Source organism: Corvus kubaryi, unplaced genomic scaffold (assembly GCF_017639235.1).
Source record: "Corvus kubaryi isolate FWS band 111438036 unplaced genomic scaffold, C.kubaryi_AGA036_p1.0 133, whole genome shotgun sequence".
NCBI lineage: Eukaryota > Metazoa > Chordata > Aves > Passeriformes > Corvidae > Corvus > Corvus kubaryi.
The window spans coordinates 22310340-22337645 of NW_024580667.1; the positions used below are offsets into that span (position 1 = coordinate 22310340).

Here is a 27306-nt window from a genome sequence, read left to right on the forward strand (position 1 = left end):
TCTAAAGCTCAGGAACCGAAGGCTCTCATCAGAACTGGTTGTCAGCAGGACCAAGAACTGCTGGACGATTCCCTGAGGGGGAAAGAAAAACCCAAGAGACAGCTAAGAAAACAGCCCTGGTGCATTTTGCACAGGAACATCAGGTGGTGCACAGACCTGGTAAAGAGGCAGAGAGAATCTGGGGAAAGGCAAGCACAAGGGTCCATATCCAACAGTTAACAAATCAGATATGCTGGATTCATACTTTCTGCAAAAACCCAGACCTTCATTTTTATTTTTCAAGTATCTGCTGTGCATGCCAGAGTCTCCAGTGCAACCAGCTCAGTCTCCCCAATCCCTGTGCCCTGCTGGCACACTCGAAATGTCAGAAGACTCCCAGGCTGCAGAGCAGCTGCCTCTGCGTGCCACTGCCTCGGGACAACATTCAGGATCCAATCTGTGCCAACAGGAGACCTCACCTTGAGTCCATGTTGCGGGTCCAATGCCATCCAGGCCAGCCTTAGAGTACTGCTTGCTTCAAACATACCCATTTGATATGGGTAGTACAGCAGGACTTACACCCCAGAACAGTAAAGCATGTGCCCAGTAGGGCAGTCAGTGCTGCAGACCCAACTAGACTGTGCATTTGGAGTGATTTGATGGGGGATTTGCACTTGGCATGTGGGAGGCACACCTCTGCATCCCATCTTCCCATTCAGCCCTAGCCATGCCACTGCAAGAGTCCTGCAGGACACAGGAAAGCAGAGGACTTAGGGAGGATGAGAAGACTCACTTGAAGAGCTCATTCCTAATCTCCACTAAATATTAACATGAACATACCCACAACTAGAGCACTCCATTATCTCCAGAGATGACCAAGGCTGGCCAGGGGAAATCCTGTATGGAAAATCCATAGTAGGGCTCAGCATGAATACAGTCCAAGCAGGCAACACCTACATTGCCAACTTGTAGCAATCTTGTAGAGCACATAAACCACAATTTATTTACAACCTACACTTAAAGACTTAGGCTCATTTTTCTGGGGAATGGTAGCTTTCGCATCAGATATAACAAATTAAGACAAAGCCAGAATAAACTACTTATAGAAGATAGCCTGCACATGTTCTCCCAAACATCTTATCCACTGCCCACCTCAGTGAGCTTAAAATTAAGTGTTAGGCCCTTAATAAGAAACTTTCTGCAGTTATTTACTAAAAATAACTTGCAAAGACAGTGAGGAAAACATGGAATGCAGAAGGAATTCTATCTTTTTCCCCCCCTCAGACTACACCAGAAGATAGCTATTACTTTCACTACTGGAGGAAGAAGACAACTTATATGAAATGACTCTTGTCCTTTGTCAGGGAACATAAATGATCATAAAACCTTTGACTACTAAGGAACAGTGAACACAGGCTTACAAGTAGAGAAGGAAAAAACAAAGATCTAGATCCACAAACTGCACACACGAGAATATAGAAGTTACACCTACTCAATATTTGAAATTCATTTCTACACAAAGCTCAGCGTATTTTAGAAAAATATAATTTGAGAGGCACCTGGTAAAAGTGAGTGAGTATTCGCAGCTGTGAACACATTTTAGGTATGGAGTCTTGAAATTCTTTCATCCTCTTGTTCTCTTCTTCCTCTTCTGATGCAGTTACACCCCACTTGCCCTACATAGAAACCAAACAAGAGGTGAAACATCATATGATTCAAGTTGCTAACTGGGCCACCCTCTGCCCAGCTACATCAGGTTTCTAAAAACCAACCATTGCCACAGAAAGACAAACATAGAGCCTCCAATATGGAAACTATCAGACCCCCCTTGGGGGTTGTACAGCACATGAAAGAAAGAAGAGGTCAGCAAAGCAGGCAAGTCTCACACCAACACTGCATGTCACAGTCATGCAGCAGGGAGGCAGACATGGAGCTATGGCAGTTTTTGCAAAAGGGTTCCATTTACTTCATCTAAAAGAGCCCTAAATTTCTCATCCTCCAAAGGCCACTAGAGAAATCAGCTTAGATTTTGGGCAAGACAGAAATCAAAAACACCACTCATCAATTTTGCTTGAAGTCACTAGCAACTGCTGCTGACTTTTACATCTGTCCCAACTACATTTTTCATTTTTGCTGTACCTCTACATGGTATCTACAATCCTCCACATATAAAAGGCCTCAATTCATTTTCACATTCTAGTAATATCCTTATTGCACCTCAAGCTCACGCTGCTTTTTTCTCTCTTCAAATTGCAACCTCAGCTGCAGCTCCTCCAGAGCAGCTCTGTACATTGCATCTTGGGCATTCTGGAGCTCAATGATCTGGTCAAAAACTGCTCGAAGCTGGTTGAGAAGTACCTGTGAGACAGTCAACAAAATAATTGATTTTAATTAAACAGCTGCACAGCACAAGAGTTTTAGGTTACCACCTTTCTCCACAATAGGAGTAAATAAAAAAACAATCTTTTTTACACAGCCAGAGACGCTGTTTTGCAAAGCCCTAAGGCAGCTGTTGCACGATCACACAGCTTCTTAGGACGAAAAACAACTGGCCCACACTGCAGCAAGTTTTTTATCAACATGTGTCACTATGTCTGGACAGTAGGTACAGAACCTATCATTATAAAATCATGTATCAGAGGAATAAAAATGATTTTTCCCTTTGCTCCTACCATGTTAAAGAAGGTGGTTCCTAACATATATGCCAAGATCATAAAGTTACAATTTCATGCAAAGGAGAAGACTTACCCTGGAATCACTATCCAGCAAGCACCGAGCTATGATTGTGTCCAGAAAAACTTCATGAGCTGCAATGATGTGATCCAAGTCCTGTGCTTGTTGGACCTTGTTCCAGAGTTCATCCCATGAACATTCAAGCACCTGGAGCAATGATACAGGATTGGGCCGTTTTGATTTGCTAGATGACAAGCTCTTTGAAATTTAAGACACACAACACATACAGAATATTAAAAGTGCTTCATTTTCCAAGTAACTAATTGCATGGGTAGAGTATACCTCAAATGTAATGTAATACTGCATTTGATGAATGAAATGGACCATTTCTGATGCCAGAACGTGACACTGATGCAGCACCCCAGAAAGCTCTGTAAAAAAATCCAGAGATGGCATGTTAAGGACTGCAAGAACAAGCACAGCCAACAAATCAGCTTGGTAAATTTTTTGTCACCAAATTGAATACTTCGTAACACAGCCACTAATAATCTTATTGGCAGCAGCAGTGACCTTCTGAGGCCAGGTGTCCTCTCCCGCCCACCAAAAGTTCTTAATTATAAAACAATAAACTTGAAAGTATTACTGTGACATAAAGAAGTGTAACTCTCAATAGGTATTTTTTACTGAAAGAAATGTAGATTGATTAAAAAAAATTCAAGAGTGAACCAGTACGGATGCTCACAAATATGACTATATTCTCTAACTGAGAAATAGGATCAAAAAGTCCCAGTCCATGAAATATACACCAGAGCCACTACATTTCAGAGCTTTCTTATTTCTTCTAAAATATCTTTCTCTTCTCAGCCTCTTCTGTTCTTAGCTAAACAAAAGCAAAGGGAATAAGTGAAGGTAAAACTAGTCAATTCAGAACTGTGCATGTATGAGACTAAATAGTTAACAGACAGCACAAGAAAGAGGGAGACATGGGGTACAAATAGGAAGGCCTAAAGGAATATGACTACAAAGGGATGGAAGAGTTACAGTCTCACAACTGGGCCAGCATAAAGATACTTGTATTAGTGTGACTTTTCAAGAAAGGGACCAAGGATTAAGTAAAACAACAAATAGGAAACTTCCATTTACAATAATGCTGTTTAACCTTCATCATCACCATTACCTACCCATTAAACAGCCAGCCAAGAGGAGCAACAAAATACAAAATTAATCTGTACATCATTCATCAGACCTTTTTCCCCCCCCCCTTAACACACATAAAATAAAACGCAGTCATGTAAATCCGTTTTACAAGCATGTCATCCATCTGGACACCTCTCACCTGGCATACTTTTCAGAAGTTTTGCATTGCACATATGTCCTTTCCATATATCAGTAAGAATATATTCCATTCTCTTCGCTCTCCAAAGGAAATTAAATACTCTTAAGTAGTGGCTCATGCACTCACGTGTAAATACCTACAGAATAAAGAAAATATCAGTACAAATTAATAGACATACCATATGTCCTGAAGTACCAAGAACCTCTTCACAGTCCATCTTACCTGATCCATGCAGTTTATTGGTAAATATAGCAAAAAAAAAAGTTTCCTGGAACTCCCAGAGCTTTTGGAAAGATCCTCCCTTGAAGGCTGTACTGTTACCTAGCATTTAAGTAGGCAGAGGGCACTGCTGGAAGCATAAGAAGGGGTGAACATAAAGCCTAAGCCTCCTTTAAAGTTGCATATGAAAATGCCTTCTGCTGGTCAGACTCACAGTTTGTCCTGCTTAAAAAAAAAGTTCTTTACAAGTTCTTTATCGAGGCTAAATACATTCTGATAAACAGTGCAACTACCGATCAAATGCCATTTAGACAGCATAAGTAAGTTCTCCACAAATACATTCTTCAGTTCCTTGCAAATTTTCCCAAATTAACATCTACAGACTAATAATTATCAAAGAATAGGAGCACTCAGTTTATTAAGTACTTGCTAAAAACTGCTGGAACAAATGAATTACTGATTTTCAGTAATGACTGTTTTAAACGCAGCTTTTCAGCACTCACAGTTAACTGCTAAGAATTGAGATTTTTGTTTAACTGTTAATATAGTGGGTACATCCTAGATGCCAAAAATACCATCTCTGATCTCACACTGCAAAACAAAAAAAGGTTACCTCAATTAAAAAAAAAACCACTTAGCAATTTAATTCAGCACCCAAGACACATACAGAACCAGCAGTGTATGACATTACCGTTGCTATTGGCCCATCGACATGATAGTCCAGGCTGAAGACATCCCATCCAGTGTCCCCAGGAGACACCTGGGTTAAAAAGATATGCTACTGTCAGTGTATAATCAGAGCATACTAATGCTGAAGACCAACTCTTGCTTACTCTTTCATGAGCAAACAAGCCTATGAAAGGCCTATGAGCAAACAAGCATCCACATCAACAAGAGATACAGGAGTTTTTTGCTGAAAGTAGCAGATTTAGCAAAAATTAATCAAACCCTGTGATACAAGGGTGAGACTCATCTCACACAAATATTGATGTTTCTAATGTCAGTGTTTCTCCACTGAACACAATAAAGGAAAATAAAGGTAAGGAAAAAATTCTTTGGCATCTGAAATACTTATTTCAGATGCTATAGCTCATCACTAAAGTCTCACCTCTGGGAATGAAGCTTTCACATTAATTAAAGTTTCTTACCACAGGTCTCTTCCATGAAATGTGCTTTCAATGCTTTTCTTTTTTTAACTAAGGGCAAGAAGAAGACACACACCCCAACCTGCCCCTTCCTGCTCCAATTCTTGTAAGAGCAACAGCAGTAAGAGCTGTTTGGAGAACCTCAAATCAGGGCCATCAGCATAAATTTCTGTTAGGCCCCAAATAGTCAACCTTGTACTGTCAATGGCTGCAAACCCACATCTTGAAATACAAATAGACAACAGACAAGGAAAGGGAGAATAAGAAGACTTACTAAATGACCTTTATATTATTCAAAGTACACTTCAGTGGTAAGGAAGGGGAGAAATGTACTCATATACACACACAAAATAGATGTCTGCATGTATACACACACACACACAAAGGTATGTTTCAGGTCAGAGTCACCATGATGCAACAGACCTCCAGAAGTCGAACATCCAATCGCTTGAGAATCTCAGGATTATCGAACTGGGCATTTGTTGCCCTCACTGCTGTTTCCAGGATTCCAGTTAGATTATGCTGATATAAGGTGGTAGCTGGTCGTGCAAGCTCTGGCCTGGTGGTTATGAAACAGTCATAGCACATTACTGAAATACTCTGCAGCAGGAATTCAGTAGTTACTGCAGCACACAGCAAAACTCTTTTCTAAGAGACATTAAAAACTTCTCGTATTACTCTTTCAGTCTTAATCATGAAGAAGCAGTGAGCAAAATATTTGCACAGAGTATGAGCAGAGTATGTGTATTCATATGCAGCTATACTCCTGAACATTAGCATGAGGAGTAACTTAATCCTCATTTAATGCCAGTAATTTGAAGTTACCAGGATTGCTAGTTTAGCTAGTCTGTAATCTGAGTTGCATTCATATCTAAAATGAGGCAGATTACATCATTAGCACATCAAACCAATAATTTCACTTCAGTTTTCAGAAACCTTCTGATCGCCATCTTGCAGGCTCAGAAGTGCTGGCAGAAACACAGAAACCCACTCCCCCTCTACGTAACTCCAACTTTCCAAAGAGTTGCAACATGCAGGTCTTGTACTACCTCTCTCTTTCCCTCAGGATCAGTACTGGAAAGCCTCTCACTCCTTCTGCCTCAAATGTAATACTGACTCCACAAACCAACCTTATTCTGCTTCACATTAAAAAGCATAGTCATGTACAAGCTGCCAGCAGACAATCTTGATTTTGATTTACAAACAAGTTAATGAAAGCTCTATTACAAAGCCTGACCTCTAGATCAAAGAAAAGCTTTGCAAACAACCCTTCTGACTGACTAAATTTCATCAGTAGCACCACCATGTAAAAGTGAGTTCTCAATACACTTTAAGAACTGGAATCGGTAGTTGTGGGTGCACCTGGGTGCTTAAAACAGAAGCCAGTGAGGAATCAATTAGATTTTTTAAAATGCATTGAGGGGTTTTGAAACAATGTTTTGGACCAAACACCCCCAAAATACAGAGAGGCCTAACAGTCCCAGCAGCGCTAACCAGCAGGATCAAGAGCAGCAGAACTTTTCTGCTTAAATTTGCTGACAGGAGCAAGAGAAGTGCCAACATCCTCGAGGCTGTCACAGGGCTGGCATAAAGATATCTACATTAGTGCAACTTTTCAAGACTTTGTGAAATGGTACTGTATGTATGCCTAATCAAAAAGGAAGAACAAATTTTAAGCCTCAGGGTCAAAGAAATTAAATCCAAAATAGAATTTAAAAGTTATTACTCAAAGGTTTAATTGAACAAGGTACTTAGAGGGTCCTCTTCAAAAAGCAAAAAAGTTTCTGTGCTGATCATGCACAGAAGCATCAGAAATTCAACACAATTACCCTTCCTATTGTCTTACTTGAGCAAGTCCATTAAATGCCTGATAAAGTCTCCTTGACCAAGTAACAAGTAGCGCCTCATGGCCTGCATGTGTTCCAGCAAATTGTACTTCTTATTGAGAACATCCAGCAGGTATTTGCTGGTTTCAAAATAAGCTGCATCAATTTTCTCTTGAAATGCGTTTTCCAGATCTGTGAACAAATCAGCAGCTAAAAGAAAATAAAAATTAAAATTAAATTAGTAGTTTTCCAAAACTGAGGCAAACAAGCTTTGGAGTTGAAACACACAAACAGAAAAACTGCCATTTCTTCTGATCCACTCAGCTATACATTTGCCATAGCCAAAGCAAAAGCAAGTCTAAAGCAGCCTATACTTCAACAATATTACTTTTAATCTGTGCCCAGTTTGTACTTTCCAGTAAAAGCTCGTATTATGTCACTTTTACAGAAAAAGGTGGGGATTTTTAAGCTTGCTGAAATATCACAGTTTACAAATGAAATAATTTATGGAGATCTAAAAGCTCAGAGTTAGGAAAAACCTTTGTTGGGGGGAATCTAAATCAGAAGGCACTTCTAAGGGTCTGGGGAAAAATAAATCAAAGAATCAGGATGTTAAAAAACTCAGAAGAGAGTTTCTATACATAAAAGAACGAGAGATTCTCGTTTTACCTGGGGGACAGCCAGCAACCTGATATTTTCTCTCCATCTTTAATGCAAGGCAATTTGGGGACAGAAAGCAGGAAGCAGTAGAAAGTAGTAGGAAGCTTATTTCACTGTTTTCTATAACTATAAGCTTATCGAGAAAGGGACTCAGGTAAAGCTGTTACAAGATAGCAAGAACTGCAGCCTCTTCAGGCAACATGGAACAATACTCCAAATACTGGATTGCCAACGATCACAAAAATCAGATCTTCTTCAGCATTAAAGGATATACTCTCACTTTAACTACTCAATTAATAAAATGCTTACAAACTGAAGAAATAAGCAGTGGCTCTAATAAAGAAGTCACTCTTTAAAAAGGGAAAATTCAATGTCTGGTTCACTGACATTCCCAGAGGTTTCCAAACTATGATTCAGTAACCAGTGAAACTCTCCATAAGACACAAAAAGTGCAAGAGATGTCAACAAGATGACACTTTTATGATACATTGCTGTGTTTAAAATCCTTACACAAGAGAAATACTACTTAGTCAAGTAACACACATCAACCTTACAGATGTGAGAATTAATACAACCTGCAGTAAGTGCAAGTGTCCTTCCTCAAGATGCTGTGAGCCTTACAGGCAAAACAAGAGGGAACAAGCCAATCCAGAGAGAGTTACCAGCCAGTATCTTCAGCCACTGGACACAGAGGTTGGGCCTAGCACCAGCTCAAGGCACAGGCAAAGCCAGAAGGCAACTCCCTGGCTTGTCTGTAGCCAGCCCACCATGTCAGGCATGCTGGTCCTCACACAGGGGTGAGCGTGTCTAAGGCAGTACCTCTGAGACACACAGACCAGTCTCGACTTCTTACTGTCTCAAGCAGGAAAAGCAGCCTTTCCCCTCTCCTTAGTACTGATCCTCTTGCCTTGAAGGAAGTGACCTGGCCACAGTCCTTCAACTCAGACTGGAAAGTTCAGTTTTACCTATGTAGTTGTAATGCACCACCTCTGCATAGACACACACACCCCAGCACAGGCAAAACGCAGCATTCCCGTTTGCCATGCAAAACTGCTAAAAAGGTTGTTTACATCAACAAACAAGAGGCCTAGGCACAAGTTTTGAAAACTGTGCAAAATGATCTCAGAACACTGAAAAGCCAGAAATGGATAAAGAAAGGGTCAGACTAAAAGCACTGACAGGCAGGTCCATGAGCTGCTACTGAATGTAGTGTCATTCCTGGTCCAGAAGACCCCAAACTATGGACTACAACTACATGTTGGGGCTGAGGTCACTTCATCTGCCTTTCTTACTGTTCCTCTCTCCCAGAAGCTGTAAAATTCCCTGCCAGGCAAGATGACCAACTTCTATACAGTTATGTCAGACCTCTTGTTTTAATACATGTTCAGACAGTTTTCTACACCCTGCTTACTTCAGCATCAAAAGGAAGCTGGAGAAACATGATCATTAAGATCCCAAAGCAAATGAAAGCAATAACACAGCCAAACCCATGAAATATTGAGATTTAAAATGAGAAAAAGCATCCAGAACTCAGGCTGACATCCTAGCTTTCCATGATCTTAATAATAAGTAATTATCTAAAAGGACTTTCAGAATATTGTCAGATGGCACAAACAAGCATGAAAGGAAGCATTTCCAACATCTCTGACAGAGGATGTTCTTTCAGGATTAAATGGGTAAAATGCCCTAAACGCAAATGCAGTTTCATGCAAAATTAAAGCAATGCAATACCACGAGGTATTTAGGCTGCCAACCACAAGGTCAGCATGCCTTCAGCACACTGCAGATAGAGTAACATATTTCTAAAACTATGCTTCTGTCTCAAACAGTTATTCTCAGCACTTAAGATAATGTAGGTGCTTTGAAGCACTCATCCCCTACATAATAGGAAACCTGCATTTGCACAGATCTTCCATTCAGTCAAGGAGAGAGAGAAACAAGTGCAAATTTAAAGTAATATTGGAAAAGCACGGCCATAAATGCTGTATAAAGTGGTGAAAATAGTGCAGCCAAAGAATGCTTTTTCCTTTTTTCCAGGAGTAGCTGGCATGATGATTGTTTAAATGCATTTATAGCCCTTATTCACTTAACCCTGACCCCTCTCTGCACTTTAGGCTTATCTTTGACTAAGCAAGCACTGAACATGGTACAAGAATCACATTATTAGATGACTTATTCTTCCAGATGTGGGTGGGATTTTATTACTAGAACATTTTTCATGGAGGTACTCATGCCAGAAATCCATACTGTGAAGAGTTACTATTAAAACTAATCCAAGGTTATTTGGGGGGAAAAAAAACCCCAAACCCAACAACCCCACATACACAAGCTTTAAAGTTATTATGTAAGTAATATTATGTTCTAAAGTGTAAAGAAGGATATTCTTTGAAAACAAGAATTTGACAGAAAAATATGTAGATGATTAGCATCAGAAAACTTACAGCTCACTGGGATATCTTAACAGTTAGACTATCTTTGGTATATTAAACAAGTTATCAAAAGAAGTTACAGAGGCAAAATACCACTTTCACCAGAAGGGAGCAATCATTCCTTTCTCTGAGATGTAGCGGTATCCTACACAATTTTTGCTTAGTATTCAGACATAAAGCCTCTTTGGTTTAGATGCTTACTATTTGCTATCTTTGGTCATAACGATGTTAATTTCATTGCAACAAACATGCCACCAAAAAATAACTCCAAATGATATACAAGTTCTCATTCATTAAAATCGAGATCTGTTTTAAATAAAATAAAATAAACTGAAGGAATTCTGATAGTTAAGTTTTGGTTCCATGTTCAACAGCCAGCAACCCCAATTTTAAGTAATCTTCAAAAAGAATTTTACTAACCTTCCACATACTTAATTTTTTTTGACATATTGGCATGGTGCATTAACAGAAAGGTTAAAAAGGCTTCTGTCCTGTTTTTATTGCTCATTCTCTTATTTACAACCAATTGAGTATTTTTATTTTTCAACCACAAAGTTAACTCAGTATTATTACAGAATTGTATGATGAAGTATATTTGATGAGAAGTCAAACATACTATATTCTTGTTGCAGCACTCAAGAATATCCCTGCTCCCACCCCAGCTGAGGCAGCTGAAGGCGAACTGTTTTTTAAAATGGTTTCATTCAGAAATTCAGTACATTAACAAACATCCAGCAAACCTATCAAATTAAGAAAATTATGCACATGCATCAACATACATCTTCTGTAAAAAAGAAGTATCCATTATATTATCTATATTTTAAGGCAGATGGGACTTTTGTGCTCCTTTCCACCCCACCATCCATAAAGTCAGTTTACAGTCTAAAACACGTATTGTACGGGAGGTCAGTTCAAAGGGGAGACACTGAATAAATAATATGAATACTGTACCATCTTTTGAAGACTCTGCAGATTTTGCAACAGCAATCATCTTTGTGGATGGAGTTTGATCATGACAAACTTGATGCAAGAAGTTTATGGATTTTCCTATTAGAAGAACCTGAACAAAACAGGATTTTTAAACAAGCAATTTGCACATAAAAAAACACCAAATGAAGAAGCCGCCCACAACCACCAGGACAACAAGATATGCTGTCATCTTTCTGTGCCCTTAGTTTCACAATCCCAACCTCAGCAATCCAGAACAGCAATGCTAACATGAAAAGGTTTTAAACACAAAAGTTCTTTTCCCCCAGTTTAAGAGTTAGAGAATGGAAAGGAAAAACAGTCCTACAGTCTCTTCCTCAGGAAACAATTCTAAAATTCCTGAGAGGATTATTCTTTGTTAAATTTGTCCACTATTTTCTCAATAGAAATCTAAGCAGCAGCATAGGGCAAACAAATCACCAGAAGATGAACTTTTAGATTCATACCTTTTTTGATTGCTCCATTGTAATAAAAGAAGGGATCATTGATTTCCTCAAAGTATATTTGTCATGCCACAACCGATCAGTTTTAACTGTAGGATCTGAAGCTACAAAAAACTGAAGATTGAAATAAATATTAAAAGCAAAAGACTAATGTAAACTCTAACCTATAGTTTCACCTATTATTCCTACTATTTTAACAGATGGAGAGGAAAAAAAACCCACAAAAAAACCCACAATCCCCAAAAAATTTTGCAGTTGATACGGTGATCAAATGCTATAGTCTCTCAACTCCACACAAGAGAATCCTCTCATTTGTAAAAAACTAAAACGACTTTATTAGTTTTGTTGAAGTGAATTTTGGATGGATTCTGTCCTTATCCTGAGGACATACACCCATTTTCTGGACACAAACTTTTTTCACTGCCTCCAAACACCATTTTCTCCAAGAATGCTCAATTGTCTTAGTTCAAAACTGTCTATAATACCAAAATTGTAGCTTTCAGTACAACACATCCAACAATAATTTTTAAGATTAAGAACACTCTTACAGTGCACATGCAGAGGTTAGAGCTAACAAAGACAAAACCTCATATCTGGGGAGTAGCTGGGAAAAAAAGAATCTATTTTACACTTCTAAAAGAAGATTAATAGACATTTTACATAATGCTGACCTTAAAGATCAGCTGTTACTGTCACTCACTTAAATTTTAACCAAAATATGGACATTCCAAAGAAACAGCATATTTCACTCTCAAGTAAAATTACTCAGATTTTCTCAGAAGTGCTCAAATAATTTTAAAAAATGATTCTTTGCCTTCTTGGAAAAAAAAAATTTTAAAAATCTAATCACTTTAAAAAGACTGTAGTGATTGGAGACAGGAATGTGTTGAGAGAATTTAAAAAAGCATAAAAATATTTCCAAGAAGAAAAAGGACAATTACTGGAACTTGATGTTACAGAACTCACAACAAATAACTCTGCAGAGTTTCTATTCTGGAATCATAAAGCTCTTCTACCTAGTTTGAACTTACTTATCAAGGATAATAGCATGCAGTCAGAGAAAGATGAGCTTCATTTCAAATACAAGGCTTACATTCTAAACTGTTACAAAGAACTCTGCATACATTACTGTTGTTACAGTAAGCAAGAAAAGATATAGAGAAATTGTTTTGCCTTCAGAAACAAGAAGCTACTGTCAGTGCACCATTCTGACTCTACTAACCAGACCGAGGATATGATTTGTTGAAGACAACATACTGCAACACAGCAACCTGCAGATACCAAATTCACGAAGAATTCATGAAGAGAGTGATATTTCAGTTTGTTATTGTATGTATTGCTTACTCATGTCATACATTTTCATCACACCCTACTTTTCAAACTCTCCTCTAAATTCCCACAGATTATTATACCCCAAGGCAAAGAGATGAAGTATTTACTGTAGCACGTACATTACCTCATGGTATGTATCCTCCAGCTCTCCATCATAAATCCAGCGATAAAGGAAGTTCAGTACAGGATGGGATACTAGGCCAAGAATGTGCTGAACCAGAGATCTCATGTAGGGATCTCCTGTTTTAGTGTAGGCATGAACTGCTGAGGCTAGTTCACCACCTTTTCTCCCTGTAAGACCATAGGGGAGAGGAACAGAAACATTTGAAGGAAAACCATACACACCCCATTTCAATTTAGCAGCCATTGATTTTAGCTATCCTTGTGTCACAATGAGCTTGCTAAACAGCAATTCTAAAATGTAGCAAAAGTAGATTTTTTTACTGCTAACAGGGAATTCCTAGGTTTTAAGGCATGAATTATTAATCTTACTAAAGCATTAAAAGCAGAGTTCTCTGTCTACTTTATGGTAGCTTAGAGGAATGCAAATTTCAAGATCATCACACATCAGATCACACACAGAGGTTGATGTTATGCTTCCAGAGAAGCATTAAAGGAGCCTTAGAATGTTTTCTTTCTCTCCTGCTCTTGACACTTATATTCTGTGCGCACATATGCACACAAACACAGCTTTCCTGTTTCTTGATTATAGTTGCCCCCATAGCTCCATTAGGTAACATCTCCTGTCTTCTTGCAATTGAAAAGTAAGAGGCTGTCGAAAAAAAAAGTTAAAAAACAGATAGAATATTTGATTTTGCTGCTATACTCCACAGCTTACAGCTTCCTTGCAGCAGAGGCCATAAAACTCAAAATTTTCACTAGTATCTTAAAAGTAAAGCCCACTTTTTAAAGAATTTGCTACCAATTCCAATAATCAAGGTAAAACAGGTTTTTTTGCTAAGATGCTCTTTCTAAAGGGCTACAATCTCAAATCTGAAGCACCCTCAGGGAAAAGCATCAGTTACTGGTCAGTTTAGTCAGTTACTAGCCAAAGTTCTGGTAAACTCTAACATTACTCTCCCCACCATCTTCTTGTGGATTGCCAACAAAATCACATGATATTTGCAAATTTGCAAAGTTTTGTTGTTTAACATGAATCCACAGACAAATGGCAAATTATTCTTCTATGCCATCATATACAGAGAAATTGCATAATACTCATACATAGTGAAGAAACTAAGCCAGTCACTTCATAATATATTACTAGGGTTTTTTCAGTGTACCATTCTCTGCAAGATGATTGAGTAATTGAAAATAGCATGAAAAGTGCATACTTAAAATCGAATTTTTTGAGCACATTCTAGTTTTAAAAAAGTAGGAAGTCTGAATGTATCAACATGGCACTATAATTTGTCATGCTTTGTTTAAACCAGAAGAGGGAGAATCCTCTGAATTACCGACTTAAATTTTTCTAAAAAAAAAAGTCCAAACAAGCACTAATATTATTGATATCAATATCTAGCATGCACAACTACTCAAAGGTATGTAACTTCCCCAGAAATATTAAATTAATGTTAAACAGACCTTGACAGTGATCAACAAGAGCTGCAAGGGTCTTTAACCTTATTTTGGGATCGTATGTCCAGACTAGAAGACGGCGAAGTGTTAAACTGCTCTCAAGTCCCAAATTCACGCCCTGATCATCTTCCAGTTGCAACTGATCAAGTTAGAAACAGAAAGACATGTCAAAGAATACAACTGAGCAGGACTGAATCAGAACTCAGGTTTCATAGTTTGTTCTAAAGTCAGATTTTTACTAATACACTTGAAATACCCTGTGTTATGTATTCTCTCATTAAATCACTGGGCCAAAACCTGAGAGTCAATTTTTAGTGGAAACAGAGAATTAAGCACAGGTGAAAGAACAGAGACAAGCAGAAGCGCAATAAGGTAGACAAAGCACAAAGACCAAGAAAGTTTAAGACAGCAAGATAATAGTCACGAAAAGAGAAGAGCAAAGGAAAGGAGAAGAGATTCTGAAAGACAGCAAGAGATACTCAAAAAAGAGTAAAGAAAAACATCTAAAGTAAAGGCAGGCTATAGGAGGTAAATTTTTTATTACTGCACATGCAGCTTATTTTAGTTCAACATGGGACGAATCCCATTCAATGTCTTCCTCCAGATGCCATCAGAACTTAAATTTGCCTTACAGTGAGATTAAGGAATTGCTACATTGAAAGAAAAACACCAAACTTTAAAAGCTACAATAAGAAAACTCTATCATAATGTGACCACCATGAATCTTCCAACACCATGGAAAATAACAACCAAGTATTTGCATCCAAGGTGCAAATGCAAATCTCTTACAAGTACAGATGGAATAACCAGGACAAGAACACAACTTAAGAATATAGAAGCAAGTTCCTAGAGCAGTACAAGCAGACAAACTCTTACGGAAGATGCTGTTTCTCGTATGTGACAACCAACCCACTCGGTGCTTTCCCATCTAGCACATTTTTTTAGCCAAGTGCAACACACTAGTTAAATTTAAGACTAGTGTCATCCACATTAAGTTCACAAGTTAACTTAAAGCCAGTTAAATTCATTTGCTTCCAAATGCTCCTGGGTCCATGTTTGGGATTTTTCTTTGGTGTTTTTGGAAATCAGCAATGGTAAAAGAGACATGAGCAAAAGCCACGCTTTGGCTTTAGGGAAGACATGGTACATCTTCATCATGGAACTGCATTTTTAAATGGGCTGCAAAGTGAAAACAACCTGCAAGAAAAAGACCAGAGACACTTATGGAATAGTACACACTATGTTTAGGATTACTGTTTCAAGGGCAGAAACATGCTCGGGGGAAGCTCTGAAGACATCATAAGTTATAAAGAGAGTATAGAACCCTTTACCAAGATTCTTGTTGTTCTATGCCTGTACTGCTCTCTGGAACTGCAGTTAACAACTCCTAAGCTGGCAGCCTGTACAATCTCCTGAATCTAAGAATGCTGCATACATTTAATTTCAAGTCAATTTTGTACATGTTTTCAGGAAGCTGAAAGGTACAGTTTTTCTCTCCATTCTGCAGTGAGACTTTCAATCCTTTCCACTCTGCAAGCCACAAAAGAATTTCTCCTCCACTGCTAGATCTCCTTCATTTCACACCTTTGGGAAGGAGTGTTGCCAGGAGCTTCTGAAAATCCAAACATAACATGATTCAGGGACCCCCTTCAGTTAGGTGCTGAGGGACCTAGATTCCCCAGAAACTCCAGTCTGCTGCTGCTGCAAAGCATTACAGACACTGTATTGACTGTTCTCTATGAAAATGCAATTAATCAACATGCTCAATGCACGCATGAACTCTTAACACTGAAGATGAACCTGGCAAGGAACATGAAGAGCAACAAGAACAGCAGTAAAAGTAAGACTGGGAAAAATGTGTATCTAACTACTGAATGATGCTAGGAAAGGGCTGACAGGAAAAACGGAAAATGCTAAGGTACTTAATGCCCTTTTTGCCTTGGTATTTTGCTAAAATTTGCTGTTGGGTAGACCAGATGTCAAGATAAGAAGAGGAGTCTGGAACATGGAAGACTGAGTAGAAAAGGATCAGGCTAGGGTCACCAAACAAACAGGATATACTTAAGTCTGTGGGACCTAATGGGATGCACCAATAAGTGTCGAGGGAGGGAGCTGGCCAATGTCACTGCAAGGCCACTCTCCATTATTTTTGCAACACCACAATTAGAGGCAGTTTCTGACAACCCTGAGAAAGCAAATATCACTCCTCTCTTCAAGAAGGAGGAGCCATAGAGCTACACATCAGTGAGACTCACTTCATTCCTTGGGATAGCAACTAATCCTGGAAAACCACTTCCAAGCTTATGAAGGACAAAGAGCTTTCTCAGGAAAAAAAAAAGCTCAGGGAAAGGAGAAGCAAGTAGGAACATTTGTGGTGATGGAGTTTTTCTTCCCAAGCAAGTGTTAAGCATCCTGAGACCCTGCTTGCCAGAAGCAGCTGGACATCTGCCTGCTGATGGAAAGTAGTGAATGAACTCCCTACTTTGCTTTGCTTGCACGCACAGATTTTGCTTTCCCTTCTAAACCATCACTAACTTGATTGACTTGCCTTTTTGTCTTCCTTCTATTTTCTCCCCATTCCTCAAGAGACAGGGGGGAGCAAGAAGCTGGGTGGGTGCTTGACTGCTGCCCAGGGTCAACCCACCACAAAGGCAAATGCAGTCTGAAAATAAGTAACCCCAGAACTTTCTTTTCGTTTTCTCCTTACAGGCTTTCCCTCCCACCGTACTCATCTCTTCTTTTGAAAGGTTTGGTGGAGCAGGAAAGGTAGACAAAACTGCATTTCAAAGTAGTCAAATATTTTCACGGTCAAGAAGTTTTAGAAGTTAGAATAAATTAAAGCTTCAGCAAACCAAGAGAGAAAACATATTTTGGACAGAGCAAGAAGTAACTACAAAAGGAACAACTGGATAATAGCCAGGAAAAACAAGCAAAAAGTATATATAACAAGCATTCCAAAAGTCAAGAATATTCAAGAACTGCAAGTGAGTTAAAAAGAACAAATGCTTTGAAAACATTTACAAAAGCCTATGACAAACTATAAAGATCTTATTGAAGTTAGAATTTTTAAAAGGCAGTTTAATTTAGCTGTAAGTCAATTCTCAGAATAAATTTTTCACCATTACAAGTAATGAACCCCTTAAAAACCCTTTAAAAAAGGCAAGCAGAAGAAAAATGTTTATTTTACTTTAATTTTAGATACAGTATCTAGATGCACTTATCTACAAACATTTGTGGACAAACTGCAAGATTATCAGCACTGAGTTGGTCTATACGTTACAGAAAAATAGTAAAACACTGAAACATCTGCAGAACAGATGTCTTTACTCTCAGAAAACAAAGGGACAAAAAAAGATGAACAAACTGCCCCACACAGAAAAGAAAGCTGCAACTGTTATTACTAGCTGCTGAATCATGCACTGCTTGAAATAAAGATTGGTTTTTTCTCCCCTCAAGGATGTGTCACATTGTTTGGGATTTGAATGATAAAGATATTATGCAAGATGAAACTGACAGGATGCAAAACAGGGACAGAGACTTAGAAATACACATTGTATTCCTTGCTTATGTAACATATCAAATACCAATGAATTCCTAAGAGAAAAAGATTCAAGGGCACATACATTCAAAGAGTAAGAAGTATGCAAGTTACAGAGAATTGTCTTCACTGTCAACAGAAACTGCTGTAGATCCTTCACATTCTAACAGAATAGGTAGGTATACCTTTATAGGAGCTATTTAGATAATGTAGAACAAAACAGTAAAGTTGAATACGTACCACTTAACTCACCTGAGAATGTAAAACAGACAGAAGTCGGTAGTATTCTTTAAGTTCCTGATGTAAGGCAGCACAAAAACTCTGTAAGAGAAGGGGAAAGAAAAAAAAAAAAAGGAAAAGTAATGAGGAGAAATCTTTCTGATTTGATTCTATCACCACACTTCTAACATAGTCAGAAAATTCCTGAATGCAATCATTCTACAAGTTTCAGCATAAAAGCCAATTCTTAGAGAAATGGCCAAACATGTAAGTGCTTCCCTAAGAGCTGCATACACCTTTTCCAAGAATATATATACATTATCAAGTGACCTTGTTTCTCGCTGTCTTAACTATATCAACAGATTAAACTATGACAAGTGTAACTCTTCAAGTAGATGTATCATCTCAGCAATGGCATTAATAATTAGCACAGGGATGTACAAATTATAACATGACCCAGTTGAAGATTTTTTTTTAATAATCATGTAAGATACACTATGCAGTGAAGTAATAGAGTTTACCTTTCAGGAAGGCCTCTAACAACAGAACACAGAAGTTAGGCAATTATTTTTATATTTACAATATAGACTATATGACATGAACAAGAAAACACAATGCTCAAAAAAAAAATACTCCCAGTAAGTGCTGCGGGATCAAGTACTCTAAATTTTTGCCCTTTTATCAAGTCAGAGTTATATATGATTCTTCACGTGACATGGAAGAAATGAACATTACGAAGTATATCTTAAGAAATCTGTAAAATGGGCAGAAGTTAATTCAGGCCTGAACTAAAGCAAAAACCCTTCTTTGTAAAACAATTCTAGGCACAGCTATTTTAGGTTGTTTAAAACTCAAGATAAATTTTAAAAACAATTCCTGAAATAATATTTGTTTAGTGATAAATATTTTCTACAGTTTAAGGTGGGGGGGGGGGTGTCTTGCTTTGGTTTTGTAATGATCTTAACCTAACACACAGACTAAAAAATTGCCTGCAACACATTTTTCAAAACAGAACTAAAAACATGGCTCATTAATTTGGGACTAAGTTAAAAAGACTTTTAAACCCCCCAGAAAGTGCCTAAAGTTTTTTGTTTGGTTACTTGGAACAATACTCCCATGCACACACACAAATTCTTCAAAATTTTCTAACCAATTCTGAGCTAATGAATTTGATATCTATTTTAATGGATTTTTTTTTTTTAATGGGAAATTTCCCAGCACTTTCCCCTCAAGATCTTTTAGAATTACAGTCAAAAGAATTTGGAAAAAATAAGGAAAACTTCACAGAAAGAACCCAAGAACTTGAAGTAAAATATTTATTCATTAGAATATGTAAAAGGCAGAAATCATTTCTAGAAGCACAAGGAGAAAATAAATCTTCTTTCCTGCTAAGCAGCTAAGAAGCCTAGGAAAAAAAAAGTCATTAATCTTGCCATTGTATCTTTTTTAGGGAAAGGAGGTTCCTTTCTTCAACTTGACACTATAAATTACAAAGAAATTTGACATTCATTTTATTCCAGAGGATACTGAAGGGCAAAAAGAAATCCCTTTATGTGTAACTCCACTTTTCATTTCTTCTCACTTGCTTCTTCAGTAGATTTTTGAACCTATTAAAGTGGCACTTGCCAAGATAGAGGGTAGAGCAGAGCCTCCAAGAAAACAATCAAAGGCACTGTTTTGCTCAGAAAGGAAGAACAGCAATCATTGACTTTAATGATTTAGTAGCCAGGATCCAACTGGTCACCAATTTTTCAGAGAAGCTTTACAAATTAAAGTTTACATCCAGTACCAATTCCTGCATCACAAACCAGAGACTTTTGCTTCCCAAACTGATACAGAAAAACTGGACATTATCCTAGAATTCTGATTTGGTCTGCAGCAAAAGAGAATTGAGGAAGTAAACAGAAAAAAGTTAAAATGCCCACTGGCTCAACTGGATCTAAATGGGCAAAATGCCAAAGAACAAATTATAATTAACTGCCGATTATTCTTTTTATTTTCTGAGGACAAATCAGAACTTAGATATTAATCAGCAAAGTCAGAAAAAAGTGTAATATATTGTTATATCTCTACTTCTAATGTTAATACCTGACATTTTGTGTGGTAAAAACAGTCACCAGAATCATAACAAAAGAGGTGACAGACATCTTATTCTACACCTGATTTAAACAGGGGTCTACACAATCAATCTTTTAGAACATTAGCCAAAGATGCTTTATAACACAACATATATTCTTGTGCTAAATTCCTTAACGCACAGTGTGCAGCACCTGAAATTCTCAGCTATAAAAGCTATGAAGAGCATGAAGGCATACTCTGTGCCCAGATACTGACAGCAAGAGTGGAATATAAGTTTTTATTTGAACGCTTATGTCCTAGAAATATACACAAGTGCTTGCCTCAAGCAAGATTAGCAGCACTAGAGCTATGCAGATTCAGGTAACTTAACTGCACAGCCTTCTGCACAGGATCTGAAACCTGCATACAGAAACCAAGATACTGCACATTTAAATTCACTGAAGAATTAAAGTTCTCCCCTTATTGTAAACTTGAAGATTAAAGCCAGAGACAGTAAAAATAAGCACAAGCAGGAAGCTGCTAGATAAAGAACCAAATTTCACGCAGATATAAAGGGGAGAGTCCAAAGAAAATGCATACACAGTAGCACTACCATACAAAACATGGAAATCAGCATTGGATCAGTAGAAAAATAATTACTTATATGTAACTGGAAAGGTTACTTAGAATAAGAGACAGAATGGAACAGAATAAAACATTAGAAAAGTAGGAAGCACTACAGTGTCTCTACTGACCTCTTAAGAAAAATTAGATTGAAGGGAGAAGCACTTCAATTTCTTGGCAGATTAGGTAGGATGTTATGGCTAGAGGCAAGGATAACATTTCTGTCGACTCAGAAGGGATAATATCCAGTTTTACAGAGGGAGCAAGTGAGAGGAAACGGGAATGTCTTAGCAGTAAATGTGGTTTTGGGTATTACAGCAGCAGTGAAGTTACTGTAGACTATAAATCATGATGATGAAACCTATAAAAACAAAAATTAATATTCTTTTGATGCTGTATTCAAAAGAGGGCAGAAGATAATGGACTATTTGCATTTTATGTAAGCTAGTGCAGTACTAACACATGAACATCAACAATAGCTGACAAGAATGTCTCCTGCACACGTCACTAACAACTGAATTGGTCATTAATTAACTCAGGGATGGCACCATCCCATTTAAGAAATGTTTTTGTTTATGAACATGCATGAATAATTTTAAAATATTATTAAAAAAAAAATTAGGAAAAGGAATTTATGAGAGTTTCCAGCTACTAATTACAGGGGCAAATCCTTAAGACCAGCAAGAGCCAATGCCTCTTCCTTGCCTTCTGACTATGACCCATATCAAATGCAGCATCCACAAAAGGAGTAAATCAGATGATGAATGATCCAAGCTCCAAAGTTTATGCACCGCTCTAGCACTGCATTTACTAAGTAGTTTCTTAGCAAAACAAGACCAAATATTGTAGTTAGAACTTTTTTTTAGCTGACTCACCTGTCCGACAAGTCCAAATGCACGATCCAAACTCCTCTGGTCTGTATATTTTCTTATTTTATTATGTAGCCACCCCAACTCTGCAAGTCTACTTGTAGTATCTCGGAGAGATTTGGACAAGCTCACCTACAAAGTAAACAGAAACAACAGTTTGCAATTAAGTCAAATCTGTCATGCCAATACTGGTTTCTTCACAAAGGTCCCTCTGCCTCATAAAAAAAAAAGCCAGATAAAGAAACAATCATTTTACATTCTACAGCACAGATAGTGCAAAAAAAAGCAGACAACCATGTAATTAGCATTGAATTTGTACACACGTGTTGAAAAGGCAGCAGCACCAAACTACTGGCAATTCTGAGACCTTCTCTTTTAGAAATCTTATTGTAGTAGTATTCATACACTTTTTACATTAGGCAACTATGGCAGCAACAAAATGGTCTTCAGAAGAAAGGAAGAGATCTGCAGTTTCATGTCGTAGAATCAGACTTTATCTTATCCTGACAACCAGCAAGACTGAAAATATGAGAGTTCTAGCAGAGGTGTTAATGAATGAAACTAATGAAAAAGCTTTGACAAAATAATCCGTTATTGTTACATGTGAAAGAAACCTTTAATAGAAAATAAATGACCCAATGCCTGACTAGGCATCAGGAACAAACTTGCAGAACCCAACTTCCAAGTTTAAGTCCAGCTTTTATAAGTTATTTAATCATATATCCTTCTGAACTCTTCTAGTGTGTTTCTGGTTTTCTTCTAGTATCTCACTCACCTTGCAAGCCCACCTTAGTCTCAACACTCTATTTAGCTACCACTATTTTCATCTGAATGAAATGCGCATTTCTTCCTCTAAATTACCAACAGATAAGACACTGCTCCTACTTGAGATATTCTTCTACCACATTTCACCATATTACTCAAGAACACTATAATCAAGTATTCAAAATTTCATTGAATAAAAAACCCCAAACAATCTGACTGATAAAATAGACCAAGAGGCAGACACTAACTCTTACCCACAGCAACTGGACCTATCCCACCCCTACAGACAATTTTACCGTTGACAGCCAGCTTGGAACAGTCGAAACTAAAGCAAGGAAGTATTGTAAGAAGTTAAGCTGCCAAAGAACTAGAAATCAATCTCATTCATTAAACCTTTTAGTTAACAGTACAGGCATTCTCCAAGATAACAATTAGTGTCAGAGTGTGTTAGCCACACCAGTGTGGGCTTGAACCAGGCTGCAGCATTTGCTTGTAAGACCAGAGTTCAGTCCCTAGCCCTCTTGTTTACCCACAGAGGTACAGCTTTAACTTCTTGAACAACTTCTGTAGGGTAAATTCCAGCCCAAACAAGCATAATTGGACACAGAAACCCTGCCCGCAGCTAAAACCCAAAGAGATGACATAAGAACTATTTAGAATTCTGCAAGTGCAGAGTACTTGGCAAACACTGAGCACAACACACATCCACTGGAATTAAATGAGGAACAAGCAAAATTGGCTTGGTGTTATTACATTTGTATGTCTTAGATCAAATCAGAGGCTGCTATCTTATACAGTGCTGAATGTCACCACCAGACCTAATATTAACACTAAGATTAGGAAACATTTCAGCAAGAATAGCACCTTACAAAGTGTGTTTCTTTCTGGAAAAAAACCCAACAGCCCAGACTGTGTATAATGAGATTTTCTTTGTAAGCTGAGGAAGAACTACATGCTTTGACTACTATTTTGCCTAATGTGCAGTCAATACAGCTAAAGGAGGTATGATCTTGGTCCTCCTTGTTTGTCAGAAGTGGTTCCAGCTGCAGCTCTGGTGAGTCAATCTCATCTTCACTGGGTCTGGTAGCTCAGTCCAAGTGCCAATAAGGAAGAATGGAAGACAACTGACCTCACTAAAATAACTGAAGGCAAAGTTCTCAGGCAAAGATTATTCAGCTGGCTTGTGGTCAGTAATTAAACTCCTTGAATTACAAGTTCCAAGTAAAACAGCTTCTGACCTCAAACCAGCCTATTGGATATGAAAGCTACACAGAAAAACAATGAAATCCATTGCCAATTTTGTAATCGCTAACTAAGTTTTCTTCACATTCCTCTAGAAAAATATATTATGCTACCCTTCTTTTGCCAGATATAAATTTACATATGAAATATAATTAACTCAGTGAAGGTGCTGAGGAATTATAAACTTTGCATCATCTACAGGTAGATGTTTATTAAGAATCTGTTAATTAATAAGATTTAACTTATTTAACAAGAGTTGAGTTTTTCATTTTTCCCTCCATGAAGCAGCTGTAAATGTCATTGTAAAGTAACGGTGAACAACTATACATCTCACTTTTTGCAACTATTATGAAGGAAAAAAGGAAATTAACTCAGGTACCAACATTAAGACCTGTCTACCATGCTCTTGGCACATGAAATGGACCAAAAGTAATTTCCCCACCATTTAAGGACTATGTAATACTGTCATAGAAAGTTTTTAATAGAAGTAAAAATTGAAAGTATCGTCTTTCCATCTAAGCAAGAATATGAAAACCAATTAGCAGAAACTGAACACTGAAGCTGTACTGTCTAAATACGGAATATGAAGATGCTAAAGCAACTAGAGCCACTTTTTTTTCTTCGTTCAGCTGACCCAATCTCACTCTAGGGTTTTTTTGAATTGCAAATAGGTTTAACATCTCACCACCTTAAAGCAAAGTCTCTCAGGCATCTCTCCTATTCTTTTGTCCCCTATTTGATGTCTTCATTCAAATTCACATGAGGCCTTTCTTCAGTTCTACCACCAGTCCTTCCTTTCTCAGGTAATCTGCATCTGATCACTTATAATTGTAATCAGGCCCATAACATCAAGTGGCTAGCATTCATTCCACATCTCAAGCTGTTAAACTTAATTCAGTAATAACGTAGTCAAATGCCTGCATCTGCTTTATATTAATTCTTATACACTGGAGAGGGGAAATGTTGACAGAAGTCCTCAAAGCCGTAACTTATGAATCCTTCTACTGGATTAGGAGTTGGGAGGCTATTCATATCTTGTGAAATGCTACAGTTTCTTTCTGGCATCTAATTTACCCAATTGATTTTCAACTACTACTGTTGAAACTACTCTGTTGTATTAACAAAAGAGCTCACAAAAACAAAACAAATAAAACCAACCAACCAACACCAGCACAAAGGAAAAAAAAGGCTGGTAGAGGGAATAAAGACTTGTAATAATATTTTAACTTTTTTACATGCTTCTCATGGCTATTTTTCCCCCTATATACTTCTCTGCACACATATGAAATACAAGTCACCATACAGTACCTTTCCTTCCACTTTGTAGCAATTTTCAGAATTGCACATTTTGATGGTTTTGCCATCTATTCCCTGGAAGACATATAAAACATCTCTTACAAGATTTGCTTCTGTTATTTCAACAGAACCTGGAAAAGAAAAAAATCAAAAACAAAACAAGTATTTAGATTTGTTGAGAAAATTAGTTTTGATTACAACTTTGAAGAACTATTTAGAATAGCCAGAAAAACCCCAAACTATAACAACTATAAAGCCTGTGCTTGTAACCCACAAAGAAGTGTTTTAGGTCCTCTTAATCTGACAGGAAAGCCCAAGATTGCCTTTACCTGCCTCTAATGCTACCTGTGGTTCTCTCAGAGCAATCAGCTTGTATGGCACAAGGCATGCCCTATTTTAACCAACACATCAGCCAGTTCTTAAACTTGTTATCTCTCCTGATCCAACACCAGTGCAAGTTCTGAGGCAAGCACCACAGCAACTTTATCTTTCTTTGAACAAAGAGGTGAAGTTGTTAAATTAGACTGTAGACTTACAGAATAACCTCTTCTACATTCACCTAGGAAAAGGACAGTTAATCCAGAAGGAAGAGCTGTTTGTTTCATAATGGCTTTCAATTACATATGCCACTGCTCAGTGAGAAGACTGATCAAATTAGACTGCATATTAGTCACGGAGCTGGAAAACATTTAAGCGTAAACACTGTCTGAACATAAGTACATCTTTGATTTAGTAAAGCCTTTGCTATTGTAGAATACAGTTTGCTTCTGTTAGAGGTTAGACTGTGTTAGAGATGTAAGATATTTATGGATTTAAAGGAAACATAAGATCAAAAAAGGCACTGTGCAGGCCATTGAAACTATCCCCACTTTTTCTGGGCAAACCATCACCATGCGCTTTTGTAACTTCATTTAAGATTTCAAGAGTTAAACAATTTTAACAACAACTATCCAGAAATTGAGATGCTACAGCATGCTTCTCCCAATTTAGACAGCACTCTTACTCTTGTCAGTTTGCCTCCCCAACAATCCACTTTTCCAGAAAAAAAAAACCCAAGAAAAATTAAATTCTACTCTTATTTCAGCAAAAGTAGTCTTCACAATACCATTTAAATCTCAGTCTGCCCTCATAACATTAAGATGTGCACGAGTAAGTTGTCCCTCTTAGGAACTTGTAGTGAAATGGTAAAAGATGTAAGTGCGTATTTCTTTAATTGATATAGTACAAAAGTATTAACATCAGCCATACAATGTGCCTTTTTATACTCTGTGTGTAGATGTAACAGTAAGAAAACTTCAAATAAAAGCAAGTAACTTTAGGAGAAAAAAATTAGTTACAAGAATCCATTATTCATAGAAATGTATCTTCTTGATAATAGACTTCTATATTCTGAATGCAGTCCTACTTCTATTTCTACACCAGCAAGTGACTACATTTAAGACAACTGTCAGTCTTTATACCCATCCCACACAGGAACCAAAGTCACAGCTGCTGGCTGACTCAACGGAAGAAGAATTGTTTTTTATAGCAATCTGTATCATAAATTAAGAGGCAGTGATAGATTTTACATGTCTTTCTATTTCTTTTTCCTATGCTTTTTTCTACTCCTTTTTCTATTTTTTCTTTTCTCCTATTTTGGTATATATTAAATCTACCACATATATAAAACACGTATTTACATTATATACACACGCACACACATCATCTTGCACATCAATGGTCTTGTTAATTAGGTTCTAAATGCCAAATGTTGCCCTCAGATGCACCAGTACAACTCTGATCTATAAGCCACTGACTGCTTTGTACACTGCTACTCCAAAATGCAGAGGCTGGCAGACAGGCTACATTTTAGTTCCTTAATATCCACACTTATTTGTATAGAAGGTAAAAAAAGCCAAAACAAAAAACCACAGACAAAAGCCTGCATCTCTTATCTTTCTTTGCCAGAGAATAATGGGATGAGTACATCTGCCATCAGCTCACTTATTCAGAAAAGTCTGCCACTTTTACAGTAAAGGAGTTGTCACAGAGATCACCTGTTAAACAATTCCTCCTTAGTTACACTTGTGTAAATTCAGAATAGATCCT

The 27306-nt window shown here is 37.6% G+C and overlaps 1 protein-coding gene across 2 annotated transcripts in view; it reads right to left on the reverse strand.

The window, feature by feature from the left end:
- The window catches only part of TUBGCP3 (tubulin gamma complex associated protein 3), a 49524-nt gene that overhangs the window by 213 nt on the left and 22005 nt on the right, over positions 1 to 27306 (reverse strand). For both annotated transcript variants that reach the window (XM_042038765.1, XM_042038775.1), the window contains exons 7-22: positions 25231 to 25349; positions 21922 to 22047; positions 18398 to 18466; positions 14614 to 14746; positions 13154 to 13320; positions 11701 to 11811; positions 11219 to 11327; positions 7199 to 7388; positions 5776 to 5911; positions 4899 to 4967; positions 3989 to 4124; positions 2995 to 3083; positions 2728 to 2859; positions 2197 to 2337; positions 1539 to 1655; positions 1 to 72 (exon numbers count right to left, since the gene is read on the reverse strand). The exon at positions 1 to 72 is cut by the window's left edge and continues 213 nt beyond it. In XM_042038765.1, coding sequence (XP_041894699.1) covers positions 1 to 72; positions 1539 to 1655; positions 2197 to 2337; positions 2728 to 2859; positions 2995 to 3083; positions 3989 to 4124; positions 4899 to 4967; positions 5776 to 5911; positions 7199 to 7388; positions 11219 to 11327; positions 11701 to 11811; positions 13154 to 13320; positions 14614 to 14746; positions 18398 to 18466; positions 21922 to 22047; positions 25231 to 25349 — 1916 coding nt within the window. The remainder of the gene's footprint in view (positions 73 to 1538; positions 1656 to 2196; positions 2338 to 2727; positions 2860 to 2994; positions 3084 to 3988; positions 4125 to 4898; positions 4968 to 5775; positions 5912 to 7198; positions 7389 to 11218; positions 11328 to 11700; positions 11812 to 13153; positions 13321 to 14613; positions 14747 to 18397; positions 18467 to 21921; positions 22048 to 25230; positions 25350 to 27306) is intronic.